This window comes from Lingula anatina, chromosome 1 (assembly GCF_051362555.1).
Source record: "Lingula anatina isolate TDL-2025a chromosome 1, LinAna3.0, whole genome shotgun sequence".
Classification (NCBI taxonomy): Eukaryota; Metazoa; Brachiopoda; class Lingulata; order Lingulida; family Lingulidae; genus Lingula; species Lingula anatina.
The window spans coordinates 60,705,686-60,719,264 of record NC_141767.1 but is presented as its reverse complement, the minus strand read 5'-3'; the positions used below and the strand labels follow the sequence as shown (position 1 = coordinate 60,719,264).

Below are 13,579 nucleotides of genomic sequence, written 5' to 3'. Positions count from 1 at the left end.
GGCACCATTTGCCACTATGATCGGGGCTCTGGGATATCCGGTTTCTGAGATCTCGGAAACAAACCTTTTTTGAGCCCGTTTGGCCATTAGCGACCTTGACCTTGACCTACTTGCAATGAAAGTAGGTCATTATCTGTGGATTTGGCTCAGTATCATTGCCTATAAGGCCCTTAGCCATATGGCTTATACTTAAGGCCTAATGTCAATTTCAAATTTTACAAATTTTGCCTTTAAAAGCCCCTGTGACCTTGAAAAGTAGGTCAAGGTCACTGAAACTGGGTCTGTGGCATATTCTGGCCATAGGCTACCTATGTAAATTATTTCAGATTTTTTGCGAAAAAAAACGCGCGGAAAGAATAATAATAATAATAATAATAATAATAATAATAATAATAATAATACCAAAAACAATAGTATTCCCCTATGGGGAATCCTAATAACTATAATACTACCAAAAACAATAGTATTCCCCTATGGGGAATCCTAATAATAATAATAATAATAATAATAATAATGTTAATATTGACAACTAGTGAGCATTCTGAAAGTACAGACTTTAGCCACCTGTCATGAAAAATGTTATCAAAATTTGTGAAAAAACATTTTGAGATCTTGTCCACAATCAAACCTATAAACCAACACCAATAAAAACATTCTCTTACTCTAGTTGTTGGCATAGGGAATAAAATGGATTTATTTCATGGCACTTTCCATTAAAATCTTTGACCCTGGCCTTACTCAGTGATTGCAAACATATGACACTGAAGATAAAAAGAATAGTTTTTTATAGCATAAATATGAGGTAAACAATGGTTAGTTTATTAAATACTGTTCTAAAACAGACTTTTTAAAGCTCTTTGAAAACAAGTTTTTGTATAGTTTTAAAATATTTGAAAATTTTTGACTTCTTACATTCCATGGCAGTTAATTCCCAAAGTTTGGAGCATGTGTTGCAAGTGCCAAGTTCCTATAACACATAATTGCCATCTTATGGTAACTGTATATTTATGAAAAATGCCAAAATTTGCATTTTCCATAGCTCTCTCAAGTTTTGATTTTTGTGTACAATCACAGTGTGTCTGTCAGTTCTCTCCTGTAGATCATTGTTCCTTGCAGAAAGGACTGCCAGATCCTTGGCAATGTCATGGTCCCCAGGTGGGAGAACAGGGTTCACTTTATGCCTCTGACCTTATCTGATGTTGTCTATCAGGATATCCATTTGATGGTTTACTAGGAATAATATAGGAGAGAGGATAAGCCCTTGATGGATGCCAGAGTTCACTGGCAATGGTTCTGAGAAGTGGTTGCTGTCAGGAATTACGCTGCTCTTAAAATTACTTTAGTACAGTTTGGTGTGATAATCTTGCCAGGGATCCCAGAAGACTCCAGATTTTCCCAAAGAGTCTCCCTATACAACATTGTAGGCATCCACAACCCTTGTGGAATCCAGCCTATTCCTGTCTCAGCCTGCTGTCAATGGCTGAAGTAATTCTCTGAAGAAGAATCCTGCAGAAGATCTTGCTTGGGATAGAGAAAAGAGTTATGCCACTTTGTTGTCACAGTTATGCAAGTTACCTTTCTTTGGAATTTTTATGATAAGACCCTTGGCCCAGTCATATTAATTCTGGCTTTTTAAGTGTGTTAATTTGAATTGTCATGGGCTTGATGCCTTATGCTAGTTAGATGTCCCTAACATACATGTTAGCTGTTGTGCATATTTAAAATTTGGTGTGGAATTTACATTATGTAATATTGCATTTTTATATTGTGTATTTTTTACTTTTACGTTTGTCCATTTTACAGCGTTGCTGCCTTGTACTGTATTGGAGTTATTAAAAGGCTTTGTTTTCTCTACAAGCATTCGAAAATACTGCATAAAATATCTTTATACTGGTACACAGATGATATTTCACTTATTTTGAGGCAGATACTATATTCTTACACTGATGTAAAGTAATCTAGTTTGTTAATAATGGTTGCAATGTTAAACTCTGGGGCGGATCCAGGATTATTAAAGGGGGGAGGGGGTCGGCAGATGCGAAGCGACCTCCCCCTACCTTCCCCCCCCCCCCCCCCCCCCCCCAATTAATTTTTTTTTATTTCAAATTTCCTGTTGTGTTAATTTATGGAAAATTTGATGGTGTGGCATTTACCACAATCATTATTATATTAGAGTGAATTTGGATAATTTTCTTTGGTATTAGATATCTTGAAAACATTTATTGATCTCAAGGATTTTTGATCGCAACTAATTTCCTGTTCATCTCAATGTGGTACATTTTATTGTGCTTGTTATTATACAACCAATATAAATAGAATATTAATTATGTTATTTTATGTTGGTTGCCAAGGTTACCAAGCGACTTTTACACAGTCTGAGAACATTTTATATTGATAAAACCAACTGCTACATTAATGGGTTACAATTTCAGTGCCAGTATGTTTTGATAGCAAAAAGTTACAGCCTGCATGTCTGGTAATGCAGAACAGTCGGATTAAAAAAAAAAAACGTTTGCTGAAGGGAACATGCAGAAGTCGAAGCAGTACAGTGTTTATGTATTTATACGTAGTGGTAAGAATGTATTACCAAACGTTGATTTCACGGTGATTTCATGCCGATTGATGATTGAAACTATGATAAATCACACTTCTGCGGATAGATTAAACCTTAAGGAGTTTAGGTACGAAAAACAAATCTTTTAACTGAAAATAAAACCACTTTTGGACACATTTTCCTGGTCGAGTTTGGGCATTTTGGTTGAACTTTTTTGGTAAAACATTTACGATTTTTGTTAGAGGTACATGTTTACGGTTCTCAGTCAATTCTAAAACATTTGGTGTATTTTTTTAAACATTCTAATGTTGTTCTGTAATGACTGTAACAGCTCGAGAACTGTTTTTGGGAAGTCCTTCAGAATGTCCTAGAACTGATTAAGAGCATTTTTCATTACAAGACAAACACATTATGTTCTAGGACAAATTGAAAGTTAAATGAGAATTTTTCGCAGTGGTTTTGCCCCTTCCAGAAAACCGAAATGTTGGTTGAAGTTGTGCCTATAAGGCATGTTTATTTCAAACTGAGGTTTCCAGAAATATAAAAACAAAGTTGATGATTTTTATAATAAATTGCTGCCAAGTATGGGCGTAAAATCCCCCTTTGAGGGTGTCTTTTTAGTTTTTGATGCATTCAAACAAAACGCTCTATCCTATCCTTGCCTTCTTGTGTAATCTTGTATTTTGATTTTTACTTTTCTGCTGATGCGGTTTAAATGTGAAAAACGTTAACATAAGAACTCGTTTATCAGGAATTTTGTATATATAGATTCGCCTCCACCCCACTCCTTTTTGAGCTTGGCATGTTATTTACATACAAAAACAGGTAAATCTTTTTTTTTTCTGTATTTTTTTCAAAACTAATGAAAGGCCTGTTCTGTGTAAGCAGGATACATGATGATTAAAGACCTACGGGTGTTGTCACTTAATAGTCCATGAAACGAATTTTGGTCGTGCTTTCGTAAACCCAATGCTGCCTGCTTCATTTATTTATAACAGTGTATCCAAACAGGTTTGCAAGATCATTTTCTAAAACTAACGTCGTCTCAACAAAAATGCATTTCCATCTCCAACCATTATAAGCTCGAACTCTGCCACCCCCCCTCCCCCCCCCCCCCTCCTCGACTAGGGCTTGAACCACAATCTGGCCCCAGCGTTTGGTTTTAATTGTTTTGTATAGGAGAGGATTACGATGTATTAAGCAGGACATAATTTCGCCTCTTTACTGAGTAAACAGAAAATTTCCTGGCTCCAGATTGTAGTACTTTTTTGTACTACGTATTGTGATAAAATACACGGTAGGTATTTAAACGGTTTCAGGTGAGGATGATCTGTTTGAAATTGATAGTGCAGTTTTCACCCCAAAAACGCTGCTATGACGTCATTAGCTGGAATTAGCTAATTCACCTTGATGTTTTTTTGATGCCACGACATTATCTCATAAAATGACAATGGATAAGCGGATAAGGAAAAAATCGACCTCCTTTAACAAAGCGGCGTCTTTCCCAGATCACATTTTTTTAGCTCATATTTGTTTTCTGATCATCCAAATTAAGTTGAAAGCACATAGAGCTTATATCACGTTGAGTACCATCATGTTTTTGTGGTAAAAACTAAAACAACCAGCATGTCTGGCAATGTGGAACAGTGATTATGCATCCATTCAAATAGGCACGTTTTAACCTATTTTCACTGTCTAGAGGCAATTTTTTAATTTATCGAATTTAGCGATAGATTCCTTATATACGACATCAATATACTTACTTGCTATCTTCACTAATTACTACTTACTATCTTTACTAACTTAAAACTGCAACTTTTATCATTGTCGGATCCAGGGTGTCAATAGGAATGGGACTTGTGAATTTATTTTTGCTCTCTTTCCAGTATGACCACTATAATCCCTTTGGCGATAGTAGTAAGGTGGGGCAGTTTTGCTGAACAAAGCGCATAGGTCATGTTGCTGTAGAGCTGCTCTCTACCAGGAACTAGCTGAGTGATGTCATTTTTGTACAAAATTTTACGCTGAACCGAAATGTGCACATCATTAGCCAGAGAATTGTCGGTGAATATCTGGTAAAAAAAAAAAAAAAAAAAAAAAAAAAAAAAAAAAAAAAAAAAAAAACCTGTCCGTAACACTGGCAGAGGGTACTTTAAGGCTTCGTTCACATGCAATGTCTATTTTCTAAATTCTATTTTCTATTTGCGGTATGTCTTATGATCACGGTCAGCGCGAGCCAGTTACTATAAGTTACTATAAGTAACTGGCTCGCGCTGCCAGTAATTACGCGGCGGGATATTCAGGGCACAGACCGTGATCATAAGATAGCGCAAATAGAAAATAGAAATTAGAAAATAGACATTGCATGTGAACGAAGCCTAAAACACCTAGAAATCAGTGGGCGTCTTGTTTGTCTTATAGCCTACTCCTGAGCCAGGGCACTGCAAGGGCCCATCAAACTAATGGACTAGAATGGGTAGGCCTACCGTCCTAGTCTGGAGTGCTGGCGTAAAACGACATTCCCTTTGGTCCCTACCCCTCCGTCCACCTACGTTGCGTGAAAGCCTTCGAAATTATAGAATTATGGTTGCTGGAAAGAATCCAAGAATCCCCATCTGCTGTTTCCAGTTCCACCCTTTTAGATCTCTATGTGACCAAAGATAATAATAGCTCTGCATTGCCTCTAAAATAGCGGCCGTTCATAAATGTATCCTGTAAGCGATTTTTCCAGCCATATCGAATTTTCCTCGAATATGTTTCTCCTACTTTATTGCTAGACCTGTCTCTGCACTGGGATTCGTTGTTTTATACTATTTCTAATTAAAAATTCTTCCGCCATGTTTTCCTGCACATTTCAGATGGAAATGTCGACATCATTTTTTTTTATTTGAGGAGATTTATCATTTTTAAGGACTGCGCTGGGATAGATATGCGTCATTAACATGGAAAATTAGACTTTGAGATATTTTCAAACGCGTATAGTACCAGTATACCTTTGAAACCCTTTAGTCTTGTTGTTGTCAAAATATTAGTTTCCGTTTGTTTGCAGTTTTAACAATATAAAATGGAAGTGGGCAGTTATCAAAAACCATATGTATTCTGATTTGTGCGTCTCAAAGTGAAATCATTAGGATAAATCAATTTGAATTATACGATAAACGACCTTAGTCAGGAGCACGTTGTAAACAAGAGGTGTGTTAATCTGATTGTATTCAGCAAGTCCCTGTGGACTTCATTCGTTGTGAACACCCCCTCAAAGAACAAGAGTTCTATTTGATTTCTCAGTTTCCAATTTTACAAAGAAGAGATGTAGCAGTCTGCGAGCTGGTCATTATGTTGATAAATAAATAAATACAGACTTGACATTTAATGTGGACTATTTTTGTTTCAAAGGTATGTCCAGGTAAAAATATATTATTTATTTCTAATACGTGCATTTCAAGTAAATATGTAGATAAATGTGAAGTCGGGTGTGTCAGTAATAATCAACTTACTGCCTTGACTGAAGCACTGCTGCATTACGTTATGTGTAGTGATTTCTTTTGGGCTGGTCTAAGTACACCTACTGAAGCTGTTAGGGGGTAAGTACCTATCGTTTAGCAGCTTCAGTAGGCGTGCCAGACATCAGAGCTGCTTAAACTGAAAACAATTTAGCAAGAAACTCCGCGGAGATGGGTCAATCCTGTTAGATCAATCTAGGTATTAGAATGAGGTCTTTATAATTGGCGACTGATCAGAATGTTATGTACTTTATGGAGATGGGTCAATCCTGTTAGATCAATCTGGGTATGGGAAGGAGGTATTTATAATTGGTGACTGATCAGAATGTTATGTACTTTACGAAGTTAAATAAATCAGCAATGTTAAACCAATCTCTTATACAAGTGACCTATCACTCTTCCAGTTGACTTAACGGCTTCCACCCAAGTATACAGAAAATGCAAAACTACCTTTCACTGCACAACTGGCCAATTCATTGAAGTCAGATGCTCAGTGTCAACCCCCCCAAAAAATGCTATGCTGGTAACAGCTCCTTTTAAGTTTGAGAACTTTACATTCACCTTCTTCCTTTTCCTGGGCAGAGGATAAATATTATTTCTGAAAACCCTATTAGTTTTAAACAGATTTAAAACAATTAAGATTAATCTTAAAAACAAGCCTCTTGAAATGGTTTACTGTTTATTGTATGCTTTGAAATTACATTTGAAGAATAAAGTATGTATAAAGAAATCATACTGGCCATGAAAAAGAAAATCCGAGATTCACCTTTATTTGTTTTGCTTGTAATGAATTGTAGTGACATTTACCTGTGTAACTTATGACCTTCCCTTTTGATATATATATATTGCATAACAAAATGGGAGATAGCAAAACCACGAAGGAGAAAATAATTAAATTACAAAAAGTGACCAAAACATTTTTGTAAAAAAAAAAAAAATAAAATGAAATAAAAAACATCAGTTCAGAAATGGAGCAACTTCATCAAAGACATCTCTTTAGAAACTTACCCTTTCTTTCAGTATGGAAACTACATAAATATTAAAGTATTTTATATAATATATAAATAAATGCCCTAAAACTAAACACCTTCCTGTGTAAACCGACTGCTGGCTGTTCTTTCCACCATCCCCTAGCATGACTCATGGCAGCATATATTTCACAAGACTAACCTAATAAATGTCAGTGATGTACTTACAGACTTAATTTTATTTACATACAAAGAGTAAAGTTTGTTTTAAAAAAGGATAACATGGAAAAAACATTTAAAATCATTTTTTGGTTCGACAATGGAGAGCAAAGTACGAGTTTAAAATATTTGTGATTGATTGTTCAGCAATATGGAACCAAACTCATGAAGTTTACATGTACATATAATAAAGTGGCTTCAGATTTGATAGATATACCACACTTCCTTTACAAAAAACAACACAAGTCTTAATCTAGGCAAATAACTACAGGATGCTCAGTGTCCTTTTGATGTGTGCCATTTTTTCCTGTTGTATTATTATTATAAACTGCTGGTGAAGGACTTGGTGTGTGTGCCTGTGGGACAATAGCTTCATCTCCCCTCTGTCGCTCAATCATTTGGATCGAACACTCTTTATTTGTAGTAGTATATCTAATTGGTCCAGGAACTTTTTCAAGACCATCTTTCTGTTGTAGGAGTTTGTTAATTGCATTGTCCAATGATCCTTTGCCTTTTTTAGCAGGAGGACCTTGAAGACTTTCTGAAGCCGGGCGTTTATTGCCCATCACCTGTGCATCATGGTTCATGGTATTTTCCATCCCAACTGCCCTAGGCTGTATTCTAGGAGATGTTTGCTGGTTTACGTTTTCACTATTATCTTCATCAACTACCATCTTATTTTTCAAAATATACTTGAGTTGTGGTAAAAACGTTTTAAAATCAGAAAATTTGATCATACTTGAATTTGAAAATGGTTCAGGTTGCATGCACATTTGCATGAATTCTTTTCCCATTTCACTGGAGCACTGGGTGATGCCGACTTCAAGAACATTCTCTAAAACAAACTGAAATTCCTCGATGGAACAACCTCTTAAAAATCTAGCAGCAATCTCTTGCAGTAAGATATATTTCTCTCCACTGCCTGCCATTACCAGACAAGGAACATTCCTACCACCCACATTTACCATTGATACTTTGTGGCCAGAGGTGGATGGTTGCCTGTTTGTTACAATACTTGGTTGTGGTCTGCTGTTATTGACACCATTTACTGTAACCTGTGCTGGAGTCACTGGAAATGAATTATCCGATTTCTGAACCAAGTTTCTCATAGATTCTGGAAGTGGATTTGATGGACTTCCTGATATGTACTGTCCATGTGGTGGATGATGACCAGTAGAGATTGTATTTGGAACACTGCCATATTGCTTCGAGGTTGCAGTATAGGCTGAAGGTGCTGATGGAGTTTTGCAGACTGGGTTTGGAGCTCCTGAAGCATATGGATAATTTTGAGGGTTCACCTGCCTAGATGCAGTGGTAGTAGTTGGCCTCCCAGAAGCTGCAGAAGGGCGATTCTGACTTTGACTATATGGTGGTGGAGGTGGTAATCCTGGGAAAAATGGAAAACTTCCAAATATTGGAAACATTCCAGGTCTTACTTGTTGTTGCATGAATGGCACCATCCCTGGGAAGCCCATAAATCCTGTAGCAGGGTATTGCATCATGCTTGCTGCTCCAACAGTTGTCTGTATTGGATACTGCTGGTTACCTGTAAAATGTTGGATTTTTTAAATATCTAACAAACAAGTAAATGACATAAATCAGTAAGAGCATACAAGACACTGAACACCCCAAAATTAAAGGCAAGTTAAAACTTCATTTTTGGTGGTGATTGTTGAGAGATAAGTAAAATATTTTCAGAACACACCAAACATTAGAGGTACTACCACCGGCAGAGAGATTCTGAAGAAATGTGCTTTTTTCATTACATAAAATTACACGAAAGGTCTTATAAAGTGTTTGAGAGTCCAAAAAAGTTATTGGGGAAAAAAGAAACAAAAACCTTACCCATTCCCATAATACTTGCAACTGTTGTAGTTACTGTGCTCGGTGGTGCAGTCCTGTTTGGAGGTCCTCTAGCTGACTGGACAGTGTTTTGTGCATTGCTGACCTGTGATGGTTTTTGAAAAGAGCCAATCTGTGACGAAATTGCCCTGGAAGGTCCTCCTGCTTGCTGTAGGTTCTGAGGAACACTTGGGGCCTTTGTTATGGTGGGTATCTGAGGTCTGGTGTTCTGCTGATTTTTTCCTGGGTGTTGATAAGCTGGTCCTTGGAATGCAGCCTGTGAGGGTGACTTCAGAGGCATTTGCTGACTGTTAGATGATACGGATGATACAGTAGAAGTTCTGTGAGGAGAAACAATTTGATTTGTAGATGTAGAACCAGGTAGAAAGGCAACCCCCGAAGAGATTGTTTGCATATACTGACTATTCACACTTGGTGTTCCAGACAAATTTGTGGACATCTGTTGACTTGTTGGTTGGGGGCGTTGCACAACTGGCTGATGTGGCAGCGTGGATCTAGGAGGTTCTGTGTACTTTGCATGACTAAATGGGTTATCTGGTGGAAGGGGCTGAACTTTCGGTTTTGCCAAAGCTTCAACAAGGCTCAATCTCACCAACTTTGTCCTCTCCTTTGCAAATTGAAAATTCAGTCCAGCTTTCTTGCATGCCGAGTTCATGAATTCACATTCATAATCCATTGGGTCATGCGTGTTGTATTTCAAGTCAACATTATTGAGCAAGTTGGCAGCATATTTGATGACAGACAGAGGCACATACTTGAGTCCAGCTCTACACACAAAAGGTACAACAGTGTTGTTCATTTGGATCCATCCTCCTAATCCTGGCTTAGCTCCTGTCATCATGCCATTTCTCCATTTATCCAATTCACTTTCTGAGAAAGAACCTTTTACTAGCTCATAAAACTCATTGAATTCAGACACTTTAACAACAAGATCTTTTGTTGTGAATGGAGCTGGGCCATATTCATATGCACAATGTTCCACATTGATCTCAATCATCAGCTTTGCTTCATTGGGTGTAATGTAATAACTCATCAACGGAGGCCTTTTTGTTAATTCATCCGGGTACACATTTGGAAACTTAGACAAGAGTTTCATCTCTACAACACGAACAGCAACAAATTTTTTATTTTGCCTTAATAAGTATGGAATGCTAACTCCATCAATAGTTTCCCAACCAAACAAACCACAAGCACTTGCATAGTCTATCTGGTTTTCATCAATTGCTGCTGTCTGCTGTGGTTTAGAGTTAGCAGTAGCCTGCGGCTGTTGCACTTGAGAATTCTGTGATACAGGTTGGTTGTGTGGGTGGTTTGCCTGTCCTAACTGGTTGACCATTGCCTGGTGTGCCAATGCTTGACTTGCAGTTCCAGGATGAGAAGATTGCTGGGAAACTGCATATTGTGGGGCATTTAGAATATCTGCTGGAGGTTCTGCTTTCACTTGGTAAGGCATGTTCATTCACTCTTGGGTACATCTACTCCAGCTGGAAAAATCAATTGAAAAATGTATAAGAAAAAATTTGTTTAAGTTATTTTTTGATTTCCTTTATTAACATCTAAAATGCTTGAAAACGGAGGTGAAATCAAGTCAGTAAAAGAATGGTTTTCCTCTAATCTCTATGAAGGAAAAGTGCTGTTTGGTCATGATATAACTGAAATAAGAAATGCACTCGGAGAGCACAGTCCTCCATCAAGACAAATAATCAATTAATAATCAATTGAAAAATGTATAAGAAAACATTTGTTTAAGTGATTTTTTTATTTCCTTTATTAACATCTAAAATGCTTGAAACGGAAGGTGAAATCAAGTCAGTAAAAGAACGGTTTTCCTCTTATCTCTATGAAGGAAAAGTGCTGTTTGGTCATGATATAACTGAAATAAGAGATGCACTCCATCAAGACAAATAATCAATTAATAATAAACCATTAATTAATTAATTAATGGATCATCCCCCAAATCTAAGCACTTTTAAGTTAGTTTATTTCTGACCTATCATAAAAATTTCATCAAATCTATTCTTCGTTTTTTGAGTTAGGCTGGTGACAAACAGACACACAGAGGTGAAAACAACCTCCATGGTGGAGGTAAAAAGTCTTTTAACCTGAAATCTTCTTTGTAAGACTATGTAACCCTATCTCAACTGATAGTTGAAATCCTATAAAAGTGGTTAAAATATTACACTACCAAAAGCATTTCCTTCATTACCTACATGGCAAAACATCTTAAACCAAAATACATGATATTTTAAGTCATGTTTTTCCAGTGGGACTTCTATCTCGTATCTTTAATGGCTTTTTTAGCCACGCTTTCTTTTTAAATTGGCTTATAAGTTGGTAACAGTTGTTACATTCCTTTTATGTAACCGTTTTTTAGCATGGGTAGCAATTTCATTTCAAATAAAGAACAAGATGTACCACAGTCATGGCATATCATCAATACAGTCTAATTAAAAAACAATATGGGAGAAGTTAGAGCAATAACAAATCAGTATACTGACACTTTAAACAAAATGTTACCAGTACAATTTTTGACCACTGAAATCCATTTCACAAATTGAAATATCATGTGGGTATTTGTTTTAGGCTAAGTATCCTGTCTGATCCAATGCTAAAATCACTTTCAACAGGGTTGGTTGAACAAATTGATATAATTATAAAAGATGGGATAAATATAAGTAGGTTAAAAGAAATTTCAAGACACACAAGACCAGAAATATTTCATCTGCAGAATTTGTTAATTTTTACTAATCAATTTAATTGATATTATAATTTTTTTTTCAATCATGCCATTAAATAGGGATGAGACTAGCATTTAGTGAAAAAATCTGAAAATATTACATAGAGTCCAGGGGGCTGCTTACAGGGCAATGTTTTATCTGTGCAAAATTGTTTTCTGACAGCCTGTGAACCTCTTAGAGCGCATTCAGAACAACAAACGAACAGATACAAGGACTAACTATGGTCGACCCACTCTCATACGGCTCCCCACGCGACATCCTTAGGCCAGTTGAATTGAGCCGAAATTTAATTACTGTGCCCCTGCAGGGATGATGTGTGTGAGAGGCAGAGAGACCATTACAGGATTAGGTGGTCTTCCTTTCATGTAGGTCCGCCATATTTAGGTCACTGCCTAGCTAGCACTCAGCTCTTCTTGATCTGAATGGGGCCTTAAAGGTCATAAGGTCTCACAGGTTATAATGCAAAGAAATTTGCATGATACATACACCTTCCTAATAGATTCTCCCAACACAAATTGTTACTTCCTTTTCTAGCCAACTCCATCTGTAATTTTGTTTTCAATCCCTTTGTCGATATCCTTCTTCCTGTGAATTTAGCCATTTTATATAGTGCTTACTGTGAAGTACTTCAGAGATTAAGACATGCCTAATGTTGTTTACCCCAGGATAATTCCTTAAATATGAATTTAGGTCCCGAAATCTTCCTTTTTGTGCCTTTAAAAATAACAATCTAATCAGACTGGTTTTCCAATTTGTGTTACATTGTATTCCCAAGAGTCATTCCTATGAGTTTGAGAACAATAGGTGACGTGGTTTTGAAGTGTTAATGAATAAATTGCTGTGACAGTAACCATACTGGAGATGACAACAGGCGCAGGTGATGGCTTGATGTTCAGACACAGTGTATGTCCATAAAAAGTATAGGCACCCATGGCACAAAAAGCTTATATCCTATGACAGTACAAACATATGTGGAATAACTGCTGACTTATTATATAAATCATTTATTATATGACCATTGTAACAACCCAAAATTATTCATGAAATGAGGCTGGAAAACCAAAATCATAATAAAAAGAGGATCATAAATCATAAACCATAGCAAGGCTGAGAGAAGGTACAAAAAGTGAGATTGAAACAGTATAATAACAAGTTGACCTCAGATTAACTTGTAATCATTGCTCCATTCTAGCATGACATGATAATATCAGGTTGACCTTAGATTAACATGTAATTGTTGCTCCATTCTAGCATGACATGACGTACATGCACTGATGTCCTTAAGGGAGTGGTCAAAAAAAAATGTCTCAGCTTATATAAGCAAACTTTGTTTTATTTTTCCATTCCAACAATGAAGTAACTAAACTAAGAAAATTTTTTCTTCAAATAATCATATTTAAGGTTTTGATGTCTACTTTAAATAAATAATATGTATCTTTCCAATTTTGGACTATTTAAAATTGATTGAAACAATATCGAATGACTAATGGTGAACTCATAAATTTTTTTTCATCCATAATCCACCACTCTCTTGTGATCAAAATTTGTGTCTACAACATTACAGGGACCATGAGACAAGCAACCTATAAGATTCTTACCCGCTACCAGGGTCACAGATTGACTTTTCACTAGAAATTCACAGATGTGTCACTGGGAACATTCACATTGAGAAAAGCCGAGGTCTAGTGGGGCCCTAAATATGGCTGACCTACATGAAAGGAAGGCCGCTTAATGCAT

The 13,579-nt window shown here is 36.6% G+C and overlaps 1 protein-coding gene across 8 annotated transcripts in view; it reads right to left on the bottom strand.

The window, feature by feature from the left end:
* Positions 1–6,716: 6,716 nt before the first annotated feature.
* LOC106171662 (uncharacterized) overlaps positions 6,717–13,579 on the bottom strand; it is a 29,360-nt gene continuing 22,497 nt past the window's right edge. For all 8 annotated transcript variants that reach the window (XM_087016970.1, XM_013552129.2, XM_013552119.2 and 5 more), the window contains 2 exons: positions 9,087–10,588; positions 6,717–8,787 (listed from right to left, as the gene is read on the bottom strand). In XM_087016970.1, the coding sequence (XP_086873096.1) occupies positions 7,490–8,787; positions 9,087–10,563 (2,775 nt within the window). In that variant the 5' untranslated portion in view covers positions 10,564–10,588 and the 3' untranslated portion in view covers positions 6,717–7,489. The remainder of the gene's footprint in view (positions 8,788–9,086; positions 10,589–13,579) is intronic.